General features: G+C 42.4%; 1 protein-coding gene and 1 long non-coding RNA gene across 3 annotated transcripts in view; one reads left to right on the top strand and one right to left on the bottom strand.

Annotated features, from left to right (window-relative positions):
- The window catches only part of CORO2A (coronin 2A), a 63,955-nt gene extending 37,682 nt beyond the window's left edge, over nt 1-26,273 (top strand). For both annotated transcript variants that reach the window (XM_021537106.3, XM_085566848.1), the window contains exons 3-12: nt 1,861-1,977; nt 6,763-6,912; nt 7,435-7,614; nt 8,435-8,551; nt 10,742-10,846; nt 11,196-11,292; nt 13,761-13,873; nt 14,947-15,037; nt 15,658-15,929; nt 17,213-26,273. In XM_021537106.3, coding sequence (XP_021392781.1) covers nt 1,861-1,977; nt 6,763-6,912; nt 7,435-7,614; nt 8,435-8,551; nt 10,742-10,846; nt 11,196-11,292; nt 13,761-13,873; nt 14,947-15,037; nt 15,658-15,929; nt 17,213-17,344 — 1,374 coding nt within the window. In that variant the 3' untranslated portion in view covers nt 17,345-26,273. The remainder of the gene's footprint in view (nt 1-1,860; nt 1,978-6,762; nt 6,913-7,434; nt 7,615-8,434; nt 8,552-10,741; nt 10,847-11,195; nt 11,293-13,760; nt 13,874-14,946; nt 15,038-15,657; nt 15,930-17,212) is intronic.
- The window catches only part of LOC146763779 (uncharacterized), a 37,725-nt gene continuing 12,257 nt past the window's right edge, over nt 1,479-26,946 (bottom strand). Inside the window, exon 3 of the long non-coding RNA XR_014951375.1 lies at nt 1,479-19,847. This is a non-coding gene — a long non-coding RNA (uncharacterized LOC146763779). The remainder of the gene's footprint in view (nt 19,848-26,946) is intronic.

Genomic DNA, 26,946 nt, shown 5'->3' with positions numbered 1-26,946 from the left:
AGTTACTGAAATAATTTTTGAGCTGTGGGATGAAATTTCCTCCAGCAATGAAGATCTTCACTTCCACATGCAGATGTGCATCTGAGACCAGCAGCTCTAGCTTTATGTCATATATCTTTGTTGGCTCTTGGGAGGTTAATGTGTGGTGAGTCCTGCTCTTGTCCCAGGGTTTGCAATGGGGCAGGTGAGATTGGTGGCTGGGAGAACAAGGGGTCCTTTTCCAAAGCCTGCTGAGGAAGTGGGAGTGGGGTAAGAGAGCTTTGGAGGATGGGTCATGCAATCTGGGCTTAGGACAACCTGGTAGTCTCCCAAAATGGAGTGAGGAACAGACAGTCAGCTAGCTCTGGGAGGGGACAGAATTCCCTTAGGGATCAAGGGAACCCTGTGGATCCAGCTGTCCACCCCTTTCAGCTGTCATCTTAAAACCAAGCTCTGAAGCCTACTAAAGGACACTGTGGGTGGAGGAGTGCTTCTTATTAAAGGCCTTTTATCTTTCTTCTGCCTTCCCAAATCTCTTTGCATTGTCACTATTATAAAAGGGAATTGTTTCAGACTGTATTTTAAAAACCACAGTCTTTTACATTTCAAAGCCCTTTGGATGTTCAGTTTAAAGCAGGTTAGTCCCAGTTTATGCAACAAACTTTCCAGTGAAGCCAGAATAGTTACACGCTGGTGTCCTGTTCTGTTTTCAAAATTGCTAAAACCCTCCCAAATTTAAAAGCTGGGAAAATTATGTCCTATCCACAGCCTGGTTAGGGGCAGCAGTGATTCCCCTTGGCTCTTCTCTCCTAAGGCCCACCTCTGGAGAGGTCTAGGGAGTAGTACACCTACAGAAGTGTCTGCTTTCTAGGAGAGCACACATTTGGAATCATTTTGGTCTACAATTCTTCCAGGTAGGAAGCAGAATTTGGTAAGCACTGCCAGCTTGCCATCATGTCTCCCTTCTTAGGTGACTGACTTTTGCTTTTGAGCTGATGCCTGGGGTGGGTCAGGGGGCTCCCCAGACTTTTACTGCTTCTTACAGAGGGAAGCAAGCGTTACTTCACTGTTAATAAAATAACAACCACCCTTTCTACCACTTAAATATTCAGACTCTACAGCAGAGACCGTGCCGGCAGTGCGGGTTTATTCAATGCAATGCAGCCCCCATCTGGCACAAGGCTCTCAATACACCTTAGGGCACTTGGTGAGGGATTTGTGCGGATGCAGTGCACATGCCACCTAAACATGGCATGGTTTGGGGTTTTTTTTGGCAGTCCAGAATGCTGATTGAATTTAGTGGAGGGCTGAATTTGAACACCATCCGAGGGAAACAGCTTGCCGAACAAAAAATTTTGTAATTTGTAATTTGTGTCACAAATAGCAAATACCTTTTTGCTAAACACAAAACCTAAATAATTTATTTTTTTTTTTTTGCTGCTTGTAGGAAATGTCTTCTAAAGTTGAGTTTGCTGTTGTTTGTCCCCGTTCCACCCCTCTTCCCCCCCCCCCCCCCCCCCCCCCCCCCCCCAATCCAAAGATCTTTAAAAAACATCAAAGATTTATCTCATTCATAGGTGTTTCTTCTTCGAATTACGCTTTGGTGTGTGAGCCTAATATTGTCTTCCAAATGTGTAGTCCTGCATGGAAATTTTTTCACAGCAGGCTGTTCTTAGGAAGGCCTGGCAGTCTTTCTTTCCTTTATGCTGGTATCATCAAGACTTGACTAGCAGAGACAAGGAAAACCCATCCTTAACAGACAGAGAGTACCCAGGGCATTTGGAAGACAACGTGTAGAAAGAAGTTTCTTTCTGGAGCTGCCTTGAAAATGTCCTGTAATTCCATGGCTCACCTTAGGTTTGATTATATTTTTTTTTCCAGACAGGCAAGCTTGACCCACATTATCCCAAAGTATGTGGTCACAAAGGAAATGTTCTGGACATCAAGTGGAATCCATTCAATGACTTTGTAATAGCTTCATGTTCAGAAGATGCCACAGTAAGTTTACCACCTTGTATTCTGTGTCAGTACCTGGTTAATATACTTTTTGGAGAATGAAGTTGAAAGAAATCAAAAGCTCATGAATGTGAAATGATGTGAAATGTGAAAGCATGCATAGTTTTATTTAAGCAGTCAGGAAAGAGTAAGATTCCTTTCCTTCTCCTGAGTTCAGACCTGTGTGATACCTTCCAGATAGTATACCAAATCAGTGTAATGAGGAAGATCTATTTTATGGGGACTTGTGCCTTTTTTTGGTGTGTTTGTGTGATGAAAACAAAATATGAGTTTAAAATGGAATGTCTATTAAAGATTAATCTCTTTGAAACTCTGTCTTTGCTCTAAAAAAACTTCAACACAACATTATCTGGACCAGCTCTTTCAGATTAGTTCTCCTCAGAGCAAGCTTGATCTTGTTCCTGCACTCAGTTGCTCTGTAAACTCATGCTGGATCAGTTGTGGAGAGGACTATGCATTATACAGTTCTGCAGTGGGTGCTTTGGCTGAAGTTAGAGTGATTAAGATGCAGACACTGTAGCAATTGAAAGATTCAAGTCATGTTGGTAAGGGACAATTTAGCTCATATGTCCCTACTGGAAGGTCACTTTCAAAAGGTCTTATAAGGGTATGATGTTGGCATCTTTGATAGTGAGGACATCTGACTGCATGCTTTTTGCCAGAGATCCCATGTAAGATCCCACTGGGTTTTTTCCACTCTGTCATAGAGCATCAGGGAGGTTTTTCCTATTATTTTCTCCAGCCCTGACTTGGTTCACATGCTCTGCCATTTTAGATCTGCCAAAAAGTCACTCTTGATTATAAGCTTTTTTGACTGTCTTTCCTGTTTAGTGACTTGCCTTTGCTTGTTTGGATATTCTGCTGGCTTTTTAAAATATATATGGTTTTTAAAGTCTTCTTTCCGTTTCTGAACTGATGGTAAAGATTTTGTTGTATCTTCCATCCTGTATGCCAGGTTTTCATGCTGTCTCAGGAAGTATGGCATGATATGACTTATTTGTGGCAGAGGGGACCACGTTGGTCACTCTTTTGAGCCTCATATGAGAAATGAATACAATCTTCAAAACATCCCACTGCATTTACAGAATCACAGAAATGTTTGTGTTGAAGGGGAGGTTTCTTTCACCACCCCTCTAGGGAGAGCACCTGTTCCTGTTCTTCACTCCTCCCATGGGGGAATTCTTTTCCTTCCAGTGTAGCTAATGACTGCTGTATCGTGTCCTCCTACTGTGCATTTCAAGACAGAGCCTGGCTCTATTTTCTCAGTAGTCTTGAAGTATTGAAGACTTTTATCAATTTACCTGGAAGCTGTCTCTTCTCCAGGCTGAGAAAGCCCATCTCCCCCAGCTTCTACTCACAGGGTAAAGTGCTGCAGACTCCTGAGCATCTTGGTGGGCCTCTAGCATCTTTCTTGCATTGGGGAGTGCAAAACTGGAGGCACTATCCCCAGCTTTCCTTTCTGGTTTTCTCCAGAAACTTGACACTGGATCATTCCAGAGTAAAGAATGGAAACACTGAACATGTCACAGGTCTCAGTACCAACAATTGTTCCAAGAAGTCTGTTTGTGACTGTACTCTCTTTTTACTACTCTCTGGCGCTCATCCTAGCACCAGGAAATGGTATCTTAGGGGTCCTCTGCACTGTGACATGGTGTAGAGACATTTTCCTGCCTGCTAAGTAGCAAGGACAGCAGACTGTGTTTCTTGGTGTGACTGTCTTTCTTGATGCCTTATAGCTGGACCTTGCATCTCACTTCGTCCACGCCCTACTCAAAGAATTGCATTGCTCCAAGCCTTGTTCAGATGAGTTGAGATCTCTAAGGCTATAGATCCTGTGGTCTCACTAGGTGTTTCTTCCAGGTGTTGAGTATCCTTCTAGGGAAAATGGGATGCCTCTGATCTCCAGGCATTGCCATATTGCCATATACGTCCATTACCTTTGATGGTCTCCTTGTGTACCTTTGAAGAGTTTGGCTCCATCTTCTCTGTGCCTTCATGCTATGCAGCTGAAGAGCAGCCAGAGCCTGAACAAGTTATTTTCTTTCAAGCTCTCCTCAGGTTTGCTGTGTTACTGCTTCCTCATCTCTTATCTGCTGTTGGACTTGTTCTGTGGGGTCAGCATCTTACTTAACCTGGCCTGTTTTGGAGAGCTCAGTTTGGACATACTGTTGAGACGTCTTCACAGCAATATTTACTCTGTTTTAAGAAAAGTTTGAGAAAGGTTTTTTGGGGGTCACAGAGGTGTCCACTGCTTCCACTGGGCTGAAAACAAGAGGGAAAGCCTTCCTTCAGGTCTGTTGTTAAAAGTCTTGTGGTTTCTTCCATGTCTGAGCATTAGTAAGCCACTGTGCAAGTAAGACTTGTGTGCAAGGATGCATCTAATTGCTTACTGGGCTGAGCCTTCCTTTGAGGAAGGCCTACAACTGCCTGAGTAGATAATGGAAATTTCACTTATCCCACATTTCTCAGACATTTCTTGACCATTAACCAGCCTTTCTGGAGCTTGCTTTGGTAGTACCACTGTTACCAAAAATCGGTAAAAATAAAAACTTCATAACACTAATGTAGCATTAGTAAGCAGACATTATTTCGCCAGGTGCATGAGGGGATATCTCCTCTGAAATATCATGCATGCTGACTACAAAAGAAGCTCCTGTTTAGATACTATATTTTGTGTACATATTCACTGTTTTTTTCCCTGAATAAACATACATATAATAATAATTTCCCTCAAATCAGTAACGTATTTTCTCTCTTTTTTATACATGTGTTCTTCTGTCCTGGGAATCTCTTTGGTCATCCCTGGTCATCCCTCTCAAAGTCATACTCAACCACCCAGTCAAGTGGTAGAAGTTGGCACAACTGGGCTGGTTGCTTTCCAGTTCTTCTTCTTACAGAATGGGCATTGTGCAGTTCCACAGGCCAGTGGTTTTAGAAGAATAGGCATTGTATTAGCCTGCCAGGTGCAGACAATTTTTAATCTGGCAGCACTACAGCTATCTTTTGTAGTGCATAGCTGGAGCTATGTAGAATGGTACTTTTGGGCATGGGAAGGATTGTATGTTCTCTGTGAACAACGAGTTCCAGTTCTCACTGCTGTTTCAGGCAAGCTTAGGGCTGAGGCCTATGCAAATACCCAGGGACTGAGAGTTTGAGCTTATCCTCTTACCCCTTCTGTTCTTCTTGGCAAATCATCAGACATGAAGAGTTTTGCTTGTTGAAGGCCTGCTGCCCTCTGGTTAGCGGGGCAACTCTGTGCCTTTTACTTCATTTTATCAGGTTTTCTTCAAGATGTAGCAGGGTAGACAGCTTGTTCATGCTTGGATTGTCCCTGCTTACTCTGCAGGCCTGAGTCCAAGACCAGCTTGTTCTGCACACTAAAGTACTTGCAATTTCTACTATTTAATACAGACTGAGATTTCAGCCAGGTGCTTTTCTGTGCTTTTATCACCAACCATTTTACAGCATGAGGAGTGGATGGTTCATTCTAGGCAGTTCTTGTCAGCATGAACACAACCTATTTTTCCCTGTTCTAGTCTCTCAGCCCCATTCCTTTAGTGACAGCTGTTGAAACTATAAGGAATCAGTCGGTCTGATTGGAAAGTGAGATGTTTTCTCTAACTACTGTAGAAGTTCATGGGGGTAGTGCTGGACTCTACAACCATTACTTTTCTGGTAGGCTTGATTCCTTATTGGAATAAACACTGTTGAGAAGGGTGCTTGTGATGTTTTCCAGGAGGTCCCAGAATTTGGGTCTGCTTCTTATTTGTCTTAGAAAGGAGTGATCCTCATCAACCAAACAGCAGGAGACTTGGGCAGCTGTGGCTGACTTCTACAAACTATATTCCAAAGAGCATTTCACTTTCACTTCATGCTAAGAAATAGAAAAATTATGACACAAGCATAGTAATTTTCATTGAGCCAAAGGATTAATCATCTAAATAATTGTGTTTCTAGGGTTAGCATGAGAAAAACTCCTTTTATACCCATGTAAATTCAGCCCCTCTTAGTGATTTCGGCTGTTGTTTTTTCCACCACAGGAGGACAGAGCATTTTTGTCCTCATGCAGCACCCTTCTAGAAGGACCCAGAGCTGTAGCTGGGCCTATTAACAAGACAGCATGCTCCCAGTGCTGAGTGGCTTCAGTGCAGTGCTGCCCAGTGTCTCTCCTCCTTCGAGGCCACCTGCTGGTGTTCTGTGAACTTTGACAAATGGCTGTGTCATTTGCAAAGCATTCAGCACCGGTGCAACTTTCTGTGACACACATTACTATAGCTGTCGCCTGACCAGAGGAGTTCTAAGTTCTTTTGCCAAATGACATTGAATGGATCCTCAGGACCAGGATGAGGAGGGCCAGTAGAGCAGGAGAGGATTGAGCTTGGATTAATCACTGCTATAATATCATAGAACCATAGAATTATAATACCTTTTGGGACTCAGATATGCTGGCTCCTGCTCAGAGTGTGTTAAGAGGCAAGGTCTATAGGATTTCTTCCCCTTGAGAATAACTTTTCAGAATTGTGCTGACAGGTCTAAATTTAAAGAAACCCTGGTAGGACTGCTGTCTGAGGATAGAACATAAAGAGGAGTCTTCAGGTCCACAGAATAGTAAAGATACAAATGACAAGAACAGGCATTCAAAAAAACCTGGTACATTCCTATTCACTACAAAGGGAGTAGTAATTGCAAGGCATTTAATAGCTATGGGTAAATTCTGAATTAGCTCCTTCTCAGGAATCTCACAAATATCTTTGCTGTGCCATTCAGGTTAAAATCTGGGACATCCCCAATCAGTTGCTAAAAAGAAACATTACCACTCCAAAGAAAGAACTTCTTGGGCATGCTCGAAGAGTCAGTCTGATTGAATGGCATCCCACAGCTGATAACATCCTCTTCAGCTCTGGCTATGACTACAAGGTGGGTCTCTGCTCCTAGAGCACCCTGTTTGGCTTGGTGTTTTGAAATTTGTTTTAATTTCAATATGCAAGATGGCACTAAAAAGTTTGGAGCTTTCTTCAGGGGGAAATTCCATGGTGACCCAAAGGCAAAAGGATATTGCTATAAGTTCAAGAAGACTGTCTAATTTTCCAATCTCCTGATGAACTTCAGTCTACTCTGCACTTCTCATTTACTGAATTTGGTACAGCATGCAATTCCATCCACTTTTCTTTGTGCTACTGCATATATATGCACTGTTGTTGTCTATTTTTATGTATAAAATGTGGTTTCAAAGGAAATTAAAATATTGGACATTCTTAGCTGACACTGATACATTGCTGTTAGTATCATGAATTATTTGAAGTGCTGGAGAGCAATCGCTTATGATGGTAAGACCTATACATGTAGAGAAAAGACAAAGAAGTGAATAAAGTGCACAAAATCCCTGGTGTGAGGCAGCAAAGGGCTGATTTTTTTTTTTTTTAATTATTTTTGCTTCAGATAATGATCTGGAACCTTGGTGTCACGGGCACTGTTCTTTCAAAGCCAGTGAAGATTCTTGATGCCCACAAAGATGTCGTCCTCTCCATGTCATTCAACACAGATGGCAGTCTCCTTGCCACTGCTTGCAGGGACAGAAAGATACGTGTGATAGACCCTCGTGCTGGAACAGTCCTACAGGTAGGTTGGGTTCAGAGGTTTATGGTCCATCTGATCTCATCTCTCGAAGTGTTTCCACTTCTGGGTGACTTCATTGCCATAAAAGATGATGCATCTGCATTGCCCAAGGCACCATATGGTGCTGTTTCCTTCTACTTTCCATTGTTGCTGTCATTGTTGAAAACAGGGATTTTGTATCTTGATACCACGTTCTGTGCTCCTTAAAACCTTACTTGGATTATATTGTTTTCATAGGTAACCTCCTTCAGCCCTCTGAGGGGCATCATGGGAGGGAATGTAGAGATCAGGTGGACAGATGGATGCAAGTGTACGTTTGTCCCAGTGACAAATGTCCCAATGATTGTTCTTGTTGCCTGGATTTTGTTGGCTATATGCAGCTGGCTGCATTTTGTAGCTATTTGCATAGATTTGTGTACACAGAAAGTCCTGCTTGGAACTAGTTAAAGACTGCTGTCTTGCAAATATGTGAATCAATAGTTAGGGAGGTGAGCTTGGCTAAGCTGGTCAGAGCGGGGTGCTGATAACACCAGGATTGTGGGTTTAATCCCCATAGGAGCCATTCACTTTAGAGTTGGACTTGATGATCTTTGTGTGTCCCTTTTAACTCAGAATATTCTATGATGTGTGGTTGAGCTTTTGGGAATAATTCTGTAGAGTTTAGTCCACTGTTTTCAGATGCCTGTGAAATCCTGCTCACCATTGTTCAGGTGGGCTGAGCAGATCTTTCAGATGTGAGTGAATGAGAGTTGGCAGGTAACAATGAAATGTCGCTATGCAACAGATGTTATCTTACTCATGCAGTGTCCTTTCTCATCTACAGGAAGGAAGCTACAAGTCTCACAAAGCCAATAAAGTGTTATTCCTTGGAAACATGAAAATGCTGTTTTCTACTGGAACATCTCGGTGGAATAATAGGCAAATTGCATTATGGGATCAAGTGAGTTGGACCAAAAATCTTAACCATACCAGCTTTAGTTTTCTCTCTTTTGCTGTCACTTTAACTTTCCACCTGCCACATACACAAGAATTGATTTATAGCAGCAATTCAGAAGTGATCTGTCAGATTCCTGAAGGATGATAGATTTTACTGCTGTGAGACACAACTGAGTTTCTGGAGAAGTTTTCAACATAGAAGCCTAAGATAACAAAGTGAATGCTGTGCCTATGTCCTGGGTTTGGCTGGGATAGAATTAATTTTCTTAGTAGTTGGCACAAGATTGTGTTTTGGATTTAGTGTTGAAAGCACACTGACATTTTGGGGTGTTGCTAAGTAGTGCTTACCCTAAGTCAAAGACTTTTCAGTGTCTCATGCTCTGCCAGTGTGCAGGTGCACGAGAAACCGGGAGGGAGGATATCCAGGACAGCTGATCTGAACTGGCCAAAGGGATATTCTATACCATAGAACGTCATGCTCAACTGGGGGGACTTGGCCAGGAGCCATGGATTGCTACTCAGGGACTGGTTGGGCATTGGTCAGCGAGTGGTGAGTGGTTGTGTTGTCCATCACTTATTTTTCTTGAGTTTTATCCTTCTCTCTCCCTTTTCTTTTCATTAGAGTTGTTATTGTTTTATATTTTGCTTTTTTTTCCAATTACTGAACTGTTTGTATCTCAACCATGGGTTTACCTTTTTCTGATTCTCTTCCCCATCCTACAAGGGGAAGTGAGCAAATGGCTGCATGGTACTTAGCTGCTGACTTGAGTTAAACCACAACAGCCCACTACAAAAAGAAATTGTTCAAAGGACCTTGTGGTTACTGTACCTCTGACTTAACATGGCTCTTACTGGTCTTACTGGCAAACTGGTCCTGGAAAGAGAAATGAGCTCTAGACACAGCATACTCAGATGAAGCCCTCAAAGAAGAAAAGTGTGTCGGGTGTTTTTGATTTCTGACGATTCCTGATGGTAGAGTACTGAGGTAGTGCTTAACTGGTCATTTCCAAGACATCTGATCTCCTGTCAGGATGGCTGCTAGCCTTATGAAACCCTGCTCTCATTTACCCTATCCTATGCAATGAGATGTTTTTACTTTGTCAGCATAAAAATATGTCTCTCTGCATCAACCACCATGCAGCAGAGTCTTTTGTCTCTTTGTAGTGCTGTTATGCTTTGTTACCAGACAAAGCTGGTAGGCCTATGATTTGCTATGTTTCAGCTGTGTTTGGACGTGGCTTCTTTGCACACGTGAGAGGCAAAGCACTATGCTGCTGTCCGAAGGATTTCCACAATGCTAAGGAGTGCTGTGACACTTCATTGGTGTCATGTCAGGGTTTGACATGTTTGGTTTAAGAACACAGTGAGAAGATCTGTGAAGCAAGGTATATAAAGCCTCCTTAGGAACAGGGATTGGTACAGAGCCTGCCCAGCAGGCCTCTTTCTCATGTCCACACCCATCTTTGCATCTAAACAGAAGCTCTGGCTTACTGCAGCCTGCAGCTGGTCAGTTCTGCAGGAGAAAATGCATGTTAGCCCTAATACAAGTTTATGTGAGAGTTGCCACATGGACAGCCACAGGACATCAGAATTTGCCCTGTCAGTCCTCCTAAAATCACTCCCTTCAGCAATGCAGAGATAGCTTTGTACAAGACATGCAAGCTTGTACATGTGGAGTGGTGTGCTGTGTCCTCCTACATGGCTTACCTGCAAAAGGCCAGTGGGAGGTTCTGTCCATGCAACAGGCACCTCCCTATTGTGCAATGCTGAGACTGCTTGGCTGATGCTCTTGTGGGTGGTGCATTGTGAAAGTATTGCCTAGACTAGTGATTTTGAGAGAACACGAATAAAATTCAGTGTGAATTTTATCCCCGTGTTGCAGGTGTACCCTGAAGGCCCCTTCATCTCCTGTGGTCTGGCCCATGTAGAGGCAGGCAGTGTTTCCTACCTGTCTATGCCATCAAATGCCTGAGGTGTTATAGTGGTAGGAACTTCAGTCAAGGCCTGGACAGGGCACCCATTTTACACCCACATAGCTTTGCAGCAGTCTGTGCATGGCCCCCTGCTCAGGGCTGTGGATCATTACAGAGCTGTGCTCACATGCCACTGCCAGATGGGGTTCAGGTGAGGTGTCCTGGACTTGAGGTGACTGACAGGTGATTGCAGCTGACTCTTTTTCCTGTGTCCTGCCCAGAATGACCTTTCTGTGCCTTTACTGGAGGAGGATCTGGATGGCTCCTCGGGTCTGCTGTTTCCCATCTATGACTCTGACACATGCATGCTTTATGTGGTGGGAAAGGTAAGTGCTTTCCAGATCAGCAAATCCAGGCCTGTTTGGTTCTGCTGTCAGCCTGTGTTGTGACAGACTGAGGTCAAAGATGCTCCTGAAGCATGTTAACCTAAGGATATGAGCAGATGGAGTGGGGCCAGAGGGCGCTTCGTCATCAGGCCACATTTACCACCTTTACAGATGTCCCCTGTTTTATTGTGGAGAGGTACACAGCTGGGTCCTCATTCCTGTATAGGAATTTAAGGATAAACATTTGGTTCATTGTTGATCCTGCATGGCTTCTTCGGGCCAGGAATTATTTTCAGACTGTCATGCTGAACAGCAGAGTCCGGCTGATGTAGATTTTCTTTGCCTTTAGGGTGATGGAAACATACGGTACTATGAGATAAGCCCTGAGAAACCATACCTGAACTACCTGATGGAATATCATTCTCCCTTACCACAGAAGGGAATTGGTGAGTGGCAGAATGTCTAATGTTATAAGAAGATTGTGGTTTCTTCATTTCAGAAGCTGCCAGAGTCTAGGACTATCCAAAATACTGTTTAGAAAAGATAATGGGTCAGATTCCTCCACACAGGTTTACAGGCACTTACAGTCAGCTTGCTGCAGCTCACCCAAATATGACAGGTGGTATTGGAAAGGGCCCTTCTGACCAGCATGGCTGGGCAGTTTTACTGTAGTCACTGCTACATGTTCTTTCACATACCTGGTCAAGGTGGAAAGGAGGATAGTCTGGATTTAAAGGTGGAGAATGCTCCTTGCCGTTTGCTAATCTGCTTCAAGATTTTTGTCTTTGAGCTCCACTTCCATCATTCCCACTCTGTAATTTCTCTGGTAACATCTGCTTCACAGCTTAATGCCTTCAGTCTTTATTGCTTGTCTACCTTCTTTTTTACTGACATTTCCTATTTAGAAATAGATCTCTGTGATTAGGTCACCTCTCCTCCCTTGGAGACCCTTGCCTATTAACTTGTTTGTGTACCCACTGTTTAACTAATTCAAGTCACAGAATTTAGCTTTCAGCTCTCAGACCTTATTGTTAACCCTTTCTGGAACCTTCTCTGGTCTACTCTGAGTCAAATTCCTCTACATGTTTTTGGGATAGTTAACACCGCTCTGCACTACCTGTGGTAACCCTCTGCTCTTGTGAGAACCCCGAGCTTCATCTGGGGTCTCATGTGGTGGTAAAGTCTCTCCTCCAACCCGTGCTTCTAAAGAAAAACTCTGCAGGCTTTTGCTGTTCGGTCTCAAGGCAGTTTATTGTTGGTTATCTAAAAGATTGTCTTCTCGGGCTGCAGCTGTTTGGTCAGCGGCCTGGGCAGAGGCACACACACACCCTGACATCCTCTCTGTCTGCTGTCTTCTTCTTCTCTCCCCTGCCCAGGGCTGCTGCTATCTTTTATATGATATATTACGTATTACATGTTTACATTTTTTCCCCAATACCTACTACCTATATTACAAAGTGCTTTTCTACTCTAAACCAATCCATAAATGCCAGCATCACCAAGAACATGGAGGCAAGGAAGAAGAAGAAGGAAGACAGGATCAGCCCACTTTCCTCCATCTTAGAACTTCTGACCCCCATGTACAAAGTAAAACCCCCCCGTACAGGTGCTAAAACCCCCCTGTACAATACTAAAAAATTTTCCCTCTACTTTGTAACTACTTTTACTATACTATCTAACCCTTTGTGACTGCTTGTTCCACCTCCAAATTTGGTAACTCATTCCATGGCTCAAACTCAAAATCACAGCTGTTTCCAGCTGTTTGCCAGGGTCTAAAATGCTTCTGACCAAGGCCTGGAACCTCTAAAAATGTCTGAGAGACATTTTGAGTTCCAACATGCTCTTAGAGAGCATTGGTATGGCTATTTGGCAGCACTTAATTTTGTGCCTGCAGGTTGCCTTAAAAAATAAATTAGAATGAATATATTATTTAAAACTTAACTGTAAGGATAGCCTCATTATTCAATTTTTATAATCCTTCTGGTACAACATCCTTATTTTTTGTTGTCATAGTCTCTTTAAAAATATTTTCATGCAAAGTAATTGTAGAGGTGTTTTTAAAAAGCCTATGTGAATCAAGTCTCCTTCCCTAACCTGCTTTGTTGAACTGATCAAGCATACTGCTAAGGTTATTGTACAAAAATTCCTTTTCCATATTACCAAAACAAAATACTGTGTGGAGGAGTGGAGTTTAGATTCACTTTTAGATTAATTCATAATGTAAAAAGCAATAGGCCTTCACGTAGAATCTACTGCTTAATGAAGTCACTGAGTATTAGTAGAAAGCTAAGCTTGGGTGCAATGAAGCAAGGTCTACAAGCACAGGGAATCTCTTTTTTAAAGGTAATTGATATGGATATAGCTTTGAACTCTACAAGCTGAGTGAGAAACCTACTGAGGTTATCAGGTACTTAGAGACCTTGTGTGGCTTAGCCAGTCTCTAAAACACAAATGGACAGAATTGATGTTCATACTCTTCTCATTCTTATTTCTGTTTTGGGACAGCACTGAGGGAGGATACTTACCTGGAAAATATTTCAGCCATAAATACCTCTTCTGGCATTGTTTAGGTGTCCTGAAATCACCTTCTTAGAGATCCTGATACTCAAATCCTGTGGCATTACCTGCCAGCTCTGCTCTTTTCTGTCTCTTTGGAGCCCATTAGAATGAATAAAGAACAGGAGGCTTAGCATGAAAACCACACATGTATGTAACAACATGATCTGACAGAAAATAAATTATTTAGTCTTGTCATTTGTGCCACTGAGCCAGTTTTGGATGCAGACCTCAAAGCATGCTGATGTGGTGCTGATGCTATGATTATTTCATTGTTTGATGACCCTTTTCACATGGCTGATGATATTAACTTTCCTAAGGAGATTTATAATCCATTTATTTCATGCTCTTCCCCCAGGAATGATGCCAAAGAGAGGTCTTGATGTGGCAGCTTGTGAAATTTTCCGTTTCTACAAACTGATTCCAACCAAAAGTCTGATTGAGCCCATTTCCATGATTGTGCCTCGACAGGTAAGTCAACCTCAGATCATGTTCTTATTGGAGGCAAATATCAGTGAAAAAATGAGGGCACTACCTCCTCTCTGTGATTCATGGGGACAGGAGAGTAGGTAGAACAAGAGATTTTCTGGCATGGGGGGATGTAGCTGGCCTGTTTCTGGAGCAGACCTGCCAATAAACCCTGTCTGGGTAATTCAAGAGTTACTCAGGAGTTAGGTCTCTGTCTAATGTCTGACTTTTAAGACATGCTGCCAGGTCTGCTAGCTATCTGTAAATTTCTTGAGTAGGATCTGTTTGATGTAATGACAGAAGAGGGAGAGGAGTTGGAGCTGGTGTTGGCTGGCATAACAATCTCCTTGTGGAAGGAAGAAGAATCACCCTGGTAAAACAGGAACTATGAATTTATGGTTCTCTACCCATTGGTTACAGACAGTTGTTCTGCAGCATGTAAGGGATGACCCATTGCACTGAGGGTGATGTAGAGTAAGTCTCAGAGCTTGTGTCATTAGAAAAAGAAATATACCTTGAATCTGCAGCTAGCTAAGGTATCTCCTGTGTGACTGTGTGGGCATGGGAAATGTACAGTACATGGGACATGTCAGTAATGTGCTTCCAGAAAGTAGAATATGAAAAGAAGTATGAGTTCCTTGAATTCAGAGACACAGGAGAACTAATGCTTATCGCAACTCCCAACCAGGTGTGTTCCTCCAGCTTTATTTCCTTGGCCAGTTTTTGTCAGTTGATAATCAGCTGATGCTTTGTGACTTGTCCATCCTTTGTATTCATGTATTCATACTCAGGATCATAATTTCATGGGAGTTGAGTTAGCCTATGTCAACCTCCCCCAGTCAGAAGACTTTACCAGCATGAATTAAATTAGGCCTCCAGATACAATTCCTCTGAACTGAGGGGAGGAGCAGAGAGGTCAAGAGCAGGTGAAAAGACTTTATGTCCATGCTGGTGAGTGCTTGTGGCACTCCATGTGCTGAAGGGAAATAAGTTCATTTCTCCACCACAATCCAATAAGACCTCTTTAAGCCAAAATCTCAATGGCATAGTTACTCTGGACTTTTGTTTGCTTCCAGTCTGAATCCTACCAGGCAGATATCTACCCCCTGACTGCAGCAGCCCAACCAACACTGACAGCAGAAGAATGGCTCACTGGGATTAACAAAGGTCAGTGCATGGAGAGCTCTCCAGCCCTTCAGCTCCCCTGTGGATGTGATAGCCTAGTCAGAGAGTGAGAAAACTAGATAAGTTTTCCCAGAATCAGCCTGGGAGGCTCTTTAGGGAGCTGGAGATAAACAGTGATAGCCAAATATTAAAAACAACCTGCAGGTGGTGTTTATCTATTATCTGTTTTCTTGTTTTTCTCAGAGGATTGTTTAAAAATTGGTGGCTTGTTAATTAGCAAATCAAATGAAATGTATTGATTAAATGACCAATCAGATCCAGTATAAAAAGAAGCGGTTCAGTAAAGATGAGTGGTGTTTATGCCAATTAGCCTTCTGACTACATATGTGATTTGTGACACTCTCCAGGGCTTGGGTAAGTTGCTGCCAGCTCTCTGGCCTATTACCTGCCAGAGAAAGAGGAAAGAAGGAAAAGGAGAGACATGGTAAATATGTCTGGAAGCTAAAATAATTTGTTGGTTGTAAATTCTGGAAGTTGCTCTAGTCAGATGCCTCCATGTTTATCTCTGAAAGAATTGGTTAAAGCTGGTTGTTAGAATTAATTGCTTACACCTGATTTTTGAGTGTGGTTTGCGAGTGCTCATTTATGTCCTCCCTCCCTAGAGCCTGTCTTGGAATCCTTAAGACCAGGCTCTGAAGCTGTGAAGTCCCTACCACAGTTTCTTGAGCCAGAGCCCTTCATGAAAGCTACTAACCTGAGCCAGCAACCAGAGGCACAAGGAAAGATGTCACTGGAGGACAAGCCAAAGCCAAGAGAGATTGAAAATGGCAGAAAAAGGCTGAAAGTGGAGGAGAGTCTGCCAGAAAATGAGCAAATATGCCTCTCCGATAGCTTCAACATATTTGAACGTCCACCACCAAAAACTGAAAATGAGGTATGAATGTCTAGGGTGAAGTTGGGACTACAGGGGAAGCTCAAAGCCAGATGATGAAAGAATGCCATTCACATGGTGGTGTTGGTTTCAGGGTGTCCTGTTGGGCCCTCCCTGGGGGTTCCCCTGTTGGGGGGAAACCCTCCTGGAGCAGTTCTGTATCAGGAAAAGGAGATGCACAGGACTTCTTCAGTCATCAGCTTCTTGTTTGTTACTGTCTTATCTAAGGTTTTGTGCACCATCTGTACTAGACTGCATGCTGGAAAAGCACCACAAAAATGGATAACGATCTCTTGTTACAAGGTCTCTTAAGACTAGATTATGTAACAATTAAGAAATGACACCTAGGTTATTTTCCCTTTTAACCCAATAACTGATCCCTCAAAGCCCACAATGCAGACTTTTCTGTCCAATTACAAGATATCACCCAAACCCATGAAGAAGGAAGAAGAAGGTGAAGAAGAATAACCTCCCTCCACCCTAAAACCTCCATCTTGTTCCCAGCTGCAACATACTAAAAATCCCCAAACCTAAATTTCTCACCCAAATGACATGCTATACTACTCTCTGTTTCATACTTTTGTGGACTGTAGTGTATCTCGAAGTCTTGGAAGCTTTCTCCATGAATGAGGGTCAAAGTCAGTGCTTCTCTGGAGGTTGGGACCCTTCAGAGCAGACAGAGAAATATTCCCTATGCCCTGGGTTCCTACATGGTGGCAATTACTTTGCAAGCCCGAGTCAGTGCAAGCTCTCTGTTCTTTGTGGCAAAAGGTCTGCCTGCCCCGACTGCCTCAAGGGAAGCAGAAATATGGCCCAGCAGCACCCCAGCTGAGGGGGTCTGGAAAAGAGGAGGCAGTCAGCATTCTCACTTCCTAGACATTCTTGTGACACAGACCTACCTGGTGACTGGCTGGACACAAGGAGGTCCTTGTGACCTCCAGGTTCTGGAGAAGAAAAGCCTGTCTTTGCTTCTACCTCCCCAATTCCCCATGATTTTAAAATTCTTTTACTATCAGTCCCAACTGGAAGAAGCAAAAGGACTTGTCCAAGGTCAGAGAAGGAGATGTGGCAGACACAGGAATTCATACTCCAAATACTTTCTGTGAAACACACACAGTCATAGCCCAGTCTAGTGGACAGCAGGAGCACAGCTGATGCTGTCTGCTAGTTGAAGGCCTCCTCCTTAGATAGTTCTCTCAGAAGTGATGTGACAATTCTGGTGGCATTGTCAGGTTAAGCCTATGTTTTCTTAGTGTAAAGTAAATGAAATGTGTGCTTTCTTACAGCTTTTGCAGATGTATTACCGGCAACGGGAAGAAATCCGTCGACTACATGAATTGATAATCCAGAAAGATGTCCAAATTAGACAACTGGAGCTGAAGCTCAGAAACCTCTGCATGGACACAGGCAATTACTGAGGTTACTGGCCTACAGCTCTTTGTACCCCTGGACACAGCGGGGGAGACTCCAGTTCTTGCAGATAACTCCTCCTAGGTTTTTTACTGGAGGTAAAATTGATATTTTAGGCAGCATGGACTTCCCTGGTTTGTGGTGGTCACATTTCCCTAATCATCACCAGAAAGCTTTTGGTGGACTTGCTGTGCTTCTTCAGGCTCCCCTTGCTTGCCTGCTCACCAACGTCGGAAACTTGTATATTAATGCTAGTGAGAGACTTTGGAAAATCTTGCTCTTCTGGTCCTGGAGAAGTTACATGCTAAGCTCTAGGAATGACCTGTTTTGCTGGCCCTCCACATGACAGGAAAATGGAAGACTGAAGGCAGCTACCAGCTCCTTTTCTTGCCCCGGGGCCCAGCAAGGTGGCTTCTGTGGCTGCTGTCCCCTTTGCAGGGAGTCCGCCCTGCTGCGCATCAGAGGCACCTCTCTAGCGCCACAGTGATCCTTACGCACCTCTCCACCTCACAGCGTGGCCCTGCCCACAGGTGGTTCAGGAAAGCTGTGGCTGCCCCGACCTGGTGCTGGGGGTAGTCCGGCTCTGGGGCTGCACTGGGGATGCCAAGGGCTCTTGTGGTAGGAAAAGACGAGCCAGCGGCTCTGCAAGAGGCCGGCGATGGAGCGGACCGCGGCCGCCAAAGGCGCCGCTGAGGGGGCGGGCGCGGTCGGAGAGAGGGGGAGCGGCCGGAGCCGGCGCCGAGGACGGGGGCAGCCTCTGTTGTGGCATATAGAAATAATGGAGTCAACTAAGTCCAGGGGATATGTCGAGGACACATCCTTGTCACCAGATGTGTTTTATTTGCTGCATTTTTTTGCTTATTTTTAATACAAAATAAATTATTTAAATTATTTCCAAAGTAAAGTAATTTTCCATGGGATTTTTACATCCTCTTGAGGCCTATTTCTTGTTCTATGACTGACTAGCATAGAGAATGGTTGGACACTATGGTTTTTATATTTGGGTTTTTTTGATTTCAGAATTTATGGAAAAGGTGCTTTGATTTAGGCTTTAATGAGACTATTTAATCAAAACTTCTTTTACAGAAAGTATGCCTGTAAAAGCCTGGACTGTGAAATATATTTAAATTTGGAGCTTAACTGCAACCACTAATCTTTCTGGAAAAAACCTTGAGGAAACCGAGTTACGTGTTCATGATCTGTGCCTAAATAGTATTGAGTGATCATTCTAACAGTTTCAAAACTCCTGAAAGCTTTGTAAAAAACTGTTGAACATGGGGATAAAAAACAAATCTGTGCAATGAAAAGCAAATATAACTGAATAATAAATATATTTAGAGATTTACATTTTTATACATGCAAGACTATTGTTTTATTACTGTATTTTTGAAGTGACTGAAACTTAAGCTCAGTCAAGGTCAGAAGGGAGTGTCACATATTGTCTCTTTTGCTTGTGTCAAGCTGTGGCCTTACATTAGTAAGTGGGTTGTACACAGAGTTATGCAGATGGCCCTTTTTTTTTTTACATCTTTCCCAGTTGCCCTTGATGCCACAAAGGGGTGGCCACTGCACGTTGTTCTGAATTGCTGTGTGTGCTGCCTTGAGTAATTCAGTCCTGTTGGAGATGCCTTCTTTGTGGTGAGGTGTTTGCTGCTGTCTTGCAGTCCTGGTTCTTCTCTTGTGCAGTACAACTCTGACCAGGATCTTTTAGATATTCCACATGAGGAGGGTTTAATGAGTTATTAGCAAATTTACTTATTTGAAGACAGGATTTTGACAGCACAGACAAAGCACAAGATAGCAGCTACTACCTCCAGCTAGGTCACAATACAAGCAAAATTCCCATTACACTTACTGTCATGATGCTGGGTATCTCCAGTCACCAGGAAAAAAATGTGTGGTCTGAAGCCAGCTCAATTCTGTAGCTCTCTTTAAAGCTCATTTCTATGTTTTTGTTTTGCTCTGATTCCCATGGGCATGGCAGCTGTGGTGAAAATCTGAAGAACCATCACCTGTGCTCATGTCCTTGGAGCTGTCAGTCACTGTAGCAGTTTGTTGATCTGTTACAGCTTTGGGCATGGAAATGCTCATGGCTGCATTTGTGATGTAATTTTAAATGTTTTTTTGTAGCATATTTTAGGCCAGTGTAAGGAGAAACAATGGTGGAATTTGCTGAAGGAAGACTGCTGAGAAATCAGTGCATCTGCCATGTCATCAGGACACTCTGACCTCCTGGTCTTGTAAGGAACCTTGTGCTGGGGAGAGTGCTTGGGCAGGCACTGTGGCCCTCCTCAGGAGTTGATACAGTCTCGCTCCTCAGACTAGAGCCTAGAAAAAGGCAGCAGCAGGCAGATTATTGTGGGAGGCAGAGGAAGAGCCTGCAGTGCCTTTGGAACCCAGGTGTTTTGGCTGTTTAACCTCAAAGACACAGTCCTGCAGTATTAGCTTGCCTGCTGGATTTGGAAACACAACACTTCACATCTTCACCCTCTACTCCAGGCCAGGTGTCAGCTGTAAAATAAAACATTGGCAGTAGTTGTCATTCTCATTTAATTTCTCTTCTTGGAAGGCTGTGCCCTTGGTGTGCTCAAGAAGCTTCGAGCAGAGGAGAACATGGAGATGATGCCCCCTCCTTTGCCCTGCAGTGGGAAGCAGCAGATCACCTTTGTTGTCTTGGACTGGGTAGCATCCATTCCTAGGACAGGGTGGCCATGAGCTGCCGGGGGGCACTGAAGTTACAGTATCAGTAATTGCCTCTTGGACATCCTGCAGCACTATTTGAGAGCAGGATCTCTGAGCTTGTGCTGGAGACACTGCAGTCTCTCTACAACTTGTCTTTGTTGGGGAGCCCAGGGTGGGACTTGGCACTCCTCACATGCACTGAGGGTACAGGAAGGACAAATTCCTCTGAGCTGCCCTTAATGTACTTCTAAATACAGCTGAGGATAGTGTTGGTCATTTTTGCAAGAGGCCGGCGCTTAACTCAACTTAAACTCAGCTTACTGTCCAGCAGGACCTCACAGAACTTCCCTGCAAAGCTGCTTGTCATCTTCAAAAGTCCCCAGCATGTGCAATGCATGGAGCTATTCCTCCTTACCTGCAGGATGATGCAAGTGCTGTGCTTTATCACATTTTTCCCTGTCCAGCTCTGCATTTCACCTGTTGAGTTTCCCCCAAAGTGCAGCACAGCTGTTTACTCCACCTTCCACGCCTTCCACTTTTATATGCTCTCTAAAGCTTGAGTCTTCACCGTCCTATTCTGCAGGTCACTAAGGGAGAGTTTCAACAGCTTTGGATTTGTTTTGTAAAGAGTTTTTGGTTTTCTGCTCAGAAATCTAGGCTGACTACTCCTGAGCACCTTCTGATTCTTCATGCCTTTAGAAATACTCTCCAAAAGGATTTTCTCCAGTGTCTTCCAAAGGATTGCATGAGGCTGTAGTTCATTAATCTTCCTTATATAGTTAGAAGACAGGGCTGAGAGTAATTTACAACTTTTCCCACCCAGCTCCACTTTTCAAAGAACACTGAGAGTGGCCTTGCAATGCCACTGGCCTTCATCTGCCTCAGCACACTTGGGTCAAACCCATCTGCCTCCACAAACCTGTGTACATACAGGATGTTGAAGCATTCCTTAACCTGCTCCTCCCTATTTTAAGCCTCCCTTATCTAGTATACACCAGGTATCTATTTATCTACCTCAACAATATCTGTTGTCCTCTGCCAGCTTTCCCTCTCCTTAGAACCTAGTTATGTTCTTTAGATTCTCACCATGGATGCTGTGCTTGTGCGAATCAAGTCTGCTATGAACAGCAGCTCTGCAACCAGTGGTTCATGCACAATTTCTGCTGAGTCCCCTTTGGGAACAGTGGAGAAAACTCCTTGGGTGCCCACACTGTTCAGCAGCACCCCTCTGGCCTGGTAGTTACACTTGATAATTCTCAGGTTGCCCCTGGTGGTGTCTTTGGTACACAGGTGAAAAGGCACTACTGCATAGTAGAAAGCCAGATGAGCCTTGGTAGGCTATGCACAACATTCTTAATGAAAGGCCCACACAAGCAGCAAACCTCCCTAAATGATAAATCTAATCAGCACATGTGGGGCTTCTGACCCCTGTAGTGGACAGCACTGTCCTCTAGCTATCACTTGTGACTTCCTTCCAGTTGTTTTAAGTGGCTCACATGCACCTAGGAAACTCCTTTCTGTTGGTCCTAACAAGGTGGGACTGAGACTACATGGTTAGAGCTACCATATTTAAAATTCTGCACCTCTGAGCTACTGGCAATTGCTGCTTCTGTCAGCAAAGTACTGTCTCATGAGTAAGTAGAGAATTAGAGGGAAAAAAATATGAGTTTAATTTTCTGTGTCATAACACAGCAAACATTATACCTAGTTCTCTCCAAATCCTTGTTTGTGAAAAAATGATGCACAATTATCTGTTTAAGGAAGTTCTTAAAATGAATGCATATGTAAATGAAGATTGTTTTTGCTTCTGATTCTCTCTCCTCTTGTTTTAGCATGCTTTATCTTCAGTAGACATGTGCACATCAAGTAACTCTGATCTCACCATAGACACCCCTTGAGGATTCTCAGAGGAAGGGGCTTAATAGCAGAAAGAGTTATCTGTGATGTTTTTTGTCATTCTCAGTGCTTAGTCATGAGATATGGATAGCATATATGAGGGGCATTAGAAGTGGATAGAGGCAGCATAATTTTATTTCCTTTAACAGTAGAGAGTTTGGACCTTCATCTGCTTTGAATGTTGCCTCTTCCCTCTGTATTAGAGTGAGCCACAGAGCTTCTGCTTTGTGTTGGATTTGATGCTTTATATTTTCACCATCTTTACTCACATGGGTATATTTGATCAGATCTTGCAAGGTCTATGGGAAAATACCATCAGTACCTTACCTCAGCTTCAGGTCTGTGTGTTTTACATGCCAAAGTTAAATCTTTGCACTGATTCCATATCTCTGTAGCACTTGATGTGAACAAATTTGAGCAAGGAACAAAAAATTCTGGTGAGTAAACCTGAGGGGTAGTCTGTAGGGTAGAAGCACCTAAAACTAGAGATGTGTTTTGAATCAAGCCTTACTTCCTACTGATAGGCATTACAGAACACATCAGCTTCTTTGACTTAATGCAATCTGGAAAGCTTAATTTCTAGGTCAGTTACAGTGCATCTGATTGTGATACAAAATGTTTAGATACATTTTTTGCCAGGGCCTGGGACTATGGATTCTTCAATTTTCTCAAAGGTGTTCCTACAGAATTTTTTCACATGAGTTTACCTGAGCCTTTTACAGAAAGTATGTTTAATACATCCATTGTGATTTGTGAGGCAGCTTCTTTGGGAAGATTCAAATGAAATTCTGCTCAAGCACTGTTTTCATGAACAAGGGCACAGGATGCTTTGTCTCAGATGGAAAAGTGGTAAAAGTAGCAACATTTACAGCAAGGTGCAAATTAAGGAACTGATTTTACTTCCTATTGCTGCTGAAAGTAGTTGAAAAGAGATTCAAGGGAGGGACTGCAAGTGTTTTCCTAAGGCTCAGTTACTCTGATTGAAGTGTGTCACATTTTTCTACACCCATAATTTTTTTCTGCTCATAAACCCACAAATTGCTTTTGCTGATGGTAAAGTTAGAAGTGCACTCCTTCTCAAGCCAAATACACATTTAAGGGAGGGAAGCACATTGAAAAAGAGAGGGGCAGATGAGAATGCTTGCCTTTTGTCTGAGAGGAGTGGTGAAAAGGGATATAATTGCCATATCACAGAATATGTTGAGTTGGAAGGGACCCACAAGGATCTCTGAGTCCAGCTCTTAAGTGTATGGCCCAGCTGGGGACCTTGTTTTTAGGGCCACAGAAGTGGATCATAGCAGTTCATACTCAGGTTCTTAGAGTGCTTTTGTCCCTGACCCTTATGCCTAGAGGGCTGTAACAATTCTTCAGGAAGCTTTGAAAGCTTCTGGAAGTGAAAAAAAAAAAAAAAAATTTTTTTTCATCATCATAAAGATACAATGAAAATCAGATGCAGTCAGTGGAAGTGTCAATCATACAGAAAGAAGAAATCTTAGTTTTAGCTTTTACTGGAAGGAAGCAAATCACTGTTTTCATAGTTCATGAAAACATGGTTTATCTTACAGTCATGGATCCTGAGATCCTTTCATGAAAAGAACATACAAATAAACACCTGGCTCAAAATGTGCTTCTCTCCTCAATGGAAGGCAAATGTATCAGAATTGTTTGGCTATTCATTTGAATTCAATACCAGAAAGGCACAGGTCAGTATGCCAAATATTCAGCCCTTTCAGTTAACTAAAGATGACCATGTTGCTATAGAAGATGTTCTTCTCACAGGACTGTTTTAGCCTCAGGCTCCTTTGTATATTTGGAGAGGAGTTTTAATTACTTATTGCAAAAGCAAGCACTGGATTACTAATTTTGGGAGTATGTGGCTCTTGGAATAGTATATTTTGGACATTAGAGAAGAAAGGCCACCACCCAGTTCCCTGGTAAAATTCACTGTGGTTTTTTTGCAGTTAATTATTAACCCAATTGAGCACTGAAGAAATGGAAATTAAGCCTATTGGTCTTTTCTGCCTGTCTTAGTGAAGTATGCCCTTAACCACTTCCTGGTGGTTAAGACAGACTGATCTGTATTACACCTCTAGAGCTGGATTTGGGAATTACAGTTTTCACTCTCCCACCTCCATGTGAACCACTGCAAAGTCTCCCCCCTTTCAGGGTGGCTCTTTTTTCAAAAAGGGGATATTTTGAACAACTTCTATTCAGGGATATTTTGATCAAGACTAACAGTTGCCATGGGTCAAACACAGCCCCTGTCCTGCAGAGACCAAGAGTTTTTTCCCAGACTCTCCTTGGCAGACAAGGCAAGAGTCATGGAGGTCTGTGAAGCAAGGCTTGTGGTGTGAACTTCCTTGAAAGTGTTATTCCAGAGGAGAATTTGGTACCCTTTGTTCACAAGATTGTACCTGCCATTTTTCTCCATCTGCAGGTAACTCAGAGTGTTTCAGCTCTTCCATACTGGTACTTTGCTGCATTGGACTGCTTTGCACAGAAAAACCCTTGTGAGAGAACAAAAGTTAGTTTTATGTGCTTGTGCCCCTTCACGAATTTGCTTCCTGATGCTTTGTTCAAGGTGGGGATAACAATTGTCATCTTTGAGGGCATATTTTGTTCTGTGACTCTGGGACCTTCAGGTTTTTTTAACCTTACTTCCTCTATCCACTTTCTTCTTTAATTGGTGATTACTTTTTGAAATTTGGTATGTAGTACTTGGTCTTTGGTTATGTAATCAATGCTCCAGTCCAAAAGCATAAGACCTTGAATTAAACACTTGTTTAAAATAAATTCCTCCTTCCAGATCAGTGATTTGTACCACTTTTTAAAAAACCCTGTGAGTTTGGGAATCCAAGCATTCCAGAGAGTTTATGTTTCACTATTGAAATGCTGACAGATCCTTACTTACATCTATTGCAGTTATCAGTGCCTTTAGGTGAAATAGAATGCAAAGACCCACAATCCAATACTTCATTGATTTCTGCACTTCTCTTTCTCTATGTGCTTGACTTCTTTGTGTATAGACTACAGGGTTTTTCATTTTACTGTAAGGTTGTTCAATTAGGGAAGAAAACCCACACCTTCAGTGAACATTAATCGGAATTCCATTCTGCAGAGATTTCTCTGCCCTAAATGTAGCATTACCTCAGTCCAGAAGAGGGAACTATTGTTTCACATATTGTAAGTCCAAGCAAATAGTTTAGAGCATATTCCAATGTGAAGATGAAAAGATGAAAATGGTCTTCTCTAGCGACAATAAACAATGAAGTGTGAAAATTGAGATATTTAGAGACTTTAACAAAACAACAAAAATATCAGAGCATACAAATGCCATCTATCTTTGCTTTTGGAATATTTTTACAATGGTGATTTATATGAAAATGTGTAAGTATAATTGAACTGTTTACCATAGAATAGGAGCACCTGAGATCACACTCATTTTCTGACATAAGGAATAAATTATATTAATTGAGTTATTTTGGTAATGTACTTGGGTTTAATTTGATTTTATGTTAAGTGCATGTGCCTTTTTGGGGAACAATAAATGCCATAGTAAAAAATGGATTTCTTCATTTGCAGTTTTTTGCTATTAGCCATTGCCAGAAATCAGAAAGGAGGAGTGTTTTCCTTCCCACAAGAATTTACTTAAGTGAACACTCTGGCACTTCAAACTTAGGTGTTGTAAATACCTCAGTTTCTTTTAAAATCACTTATTGAGAGTAATTCTATAGTTATAGTTGTATTATTCAATTTTTGTAAATATGTGCTGAGATAATTTAACAGCTGGTGCCCTTGTAGCTAATATTTGTCTTTGGAGAAGAGGCTTCTTTCTTACATCTGCTCAGTGATGATGGTATGTTTCAGTTGTTAACTATATTGTTGTTAGCCTATATGCTCAACATTAAATAAAGCATTTGTATCCTAGCATATTGTACATGTTCTTGTTATCATGCATAAAATCATGCAAATGACTGTCAAGTAACAAGTGAAGGCACAACACGAAGTCATTGAACTTCTGTCATCTTTTTTGGACCCAAGACTGGTTATATAATTTAGGACTGAGAATGCAAGAGAATTGTACCTTAACTGTTGTCAGGATGATGTGTGCACAACATGTGTAGGTTTGGTCCCCTAACTTTAATACTTAGTACATGGAAGCAAGTCTACAGAACTGTTAGCACTGATGCTAGGTAGCATCTGTGATTAGGTTTGAATAGAAAGTGCAGAGCTACTATGAGCTGCCAATTAATGGTTTGTCAGCCAAACTACAGCAGTATTCTCACTGTTACTACTAAACAACAAGAGAATGTATGCAGACCAATAAAATCAGCCCTATGGCTTTGTCTTAGGCCTGCTGATGTGTTGTCTAATGACTTTCTCTGCTCTCTTACATAGCCATCACTGGTTCATCTTGCTGACAAAGGGCAAAACTGATGAAACATATTTAAGTATAGCTATCAGGGAGATGACACTGTAGAATGACTTGTGGTTATCACCAATAGGCTAAATGCATTTCTTAAGTGAATCCACATAAAATCAGCAGGACAGGGTTCATATGTTTTGTGTCAGCATTGCACTTTGCAGTAGAGATAAACCAGTTTTTAGCTTGAATCTGTGAGGAAATGCCAATTACAGTTTTTGCTAGTTACAATGCGTTTATTCTCACTTCCTGCATTTCCTAAGTGATGGAATCTATTTTGCATGGTTCCCTGTTGAGTTCTTCACCCTTCTTCATAATTCCTTGTATCTTCGCACTGTTTTTAAAATTTTCCTTAGGAGTATTGAGACAGTGGCAAGATAACTGTGGTGCTTTGCCCTATGAGCCATCAAAAACAAAACCCCACATTAAATTTCAGGTCTTGAGTCTTAATGATTGAAAATAATATTCCAAATTGTAAGAATACAGCTTATTTGCAGTTAAAGTCACACGACATTTCAATGACCATTTAGAATAGTTCAACTTTTTTCAACAAAAAAAGTAGATAGGACTCCAGATGATATCTTGGGGCTATATTATATTTCTTTACAT

This window comes from Lonchura striata, chromosome Z, assembly GCF_050655825.1.
Source record: "Lonchura striata isolate lonStrDom1 chromosome Z, ASM5065582v1, whole genome shotgun sequence".
Taxonomy (NCBI): domain Eukaryota; kingdom Metazoa; phylum Chordata; class Aves; order Passeriformes; family Estrildidae; genus Lonchura; species Lonchura striata.
The sequence above is the reverse complement of the archived record's forward strand: the minus strand, read 5'-3'. Positions and strand labels throughout refer to the sequence as shown.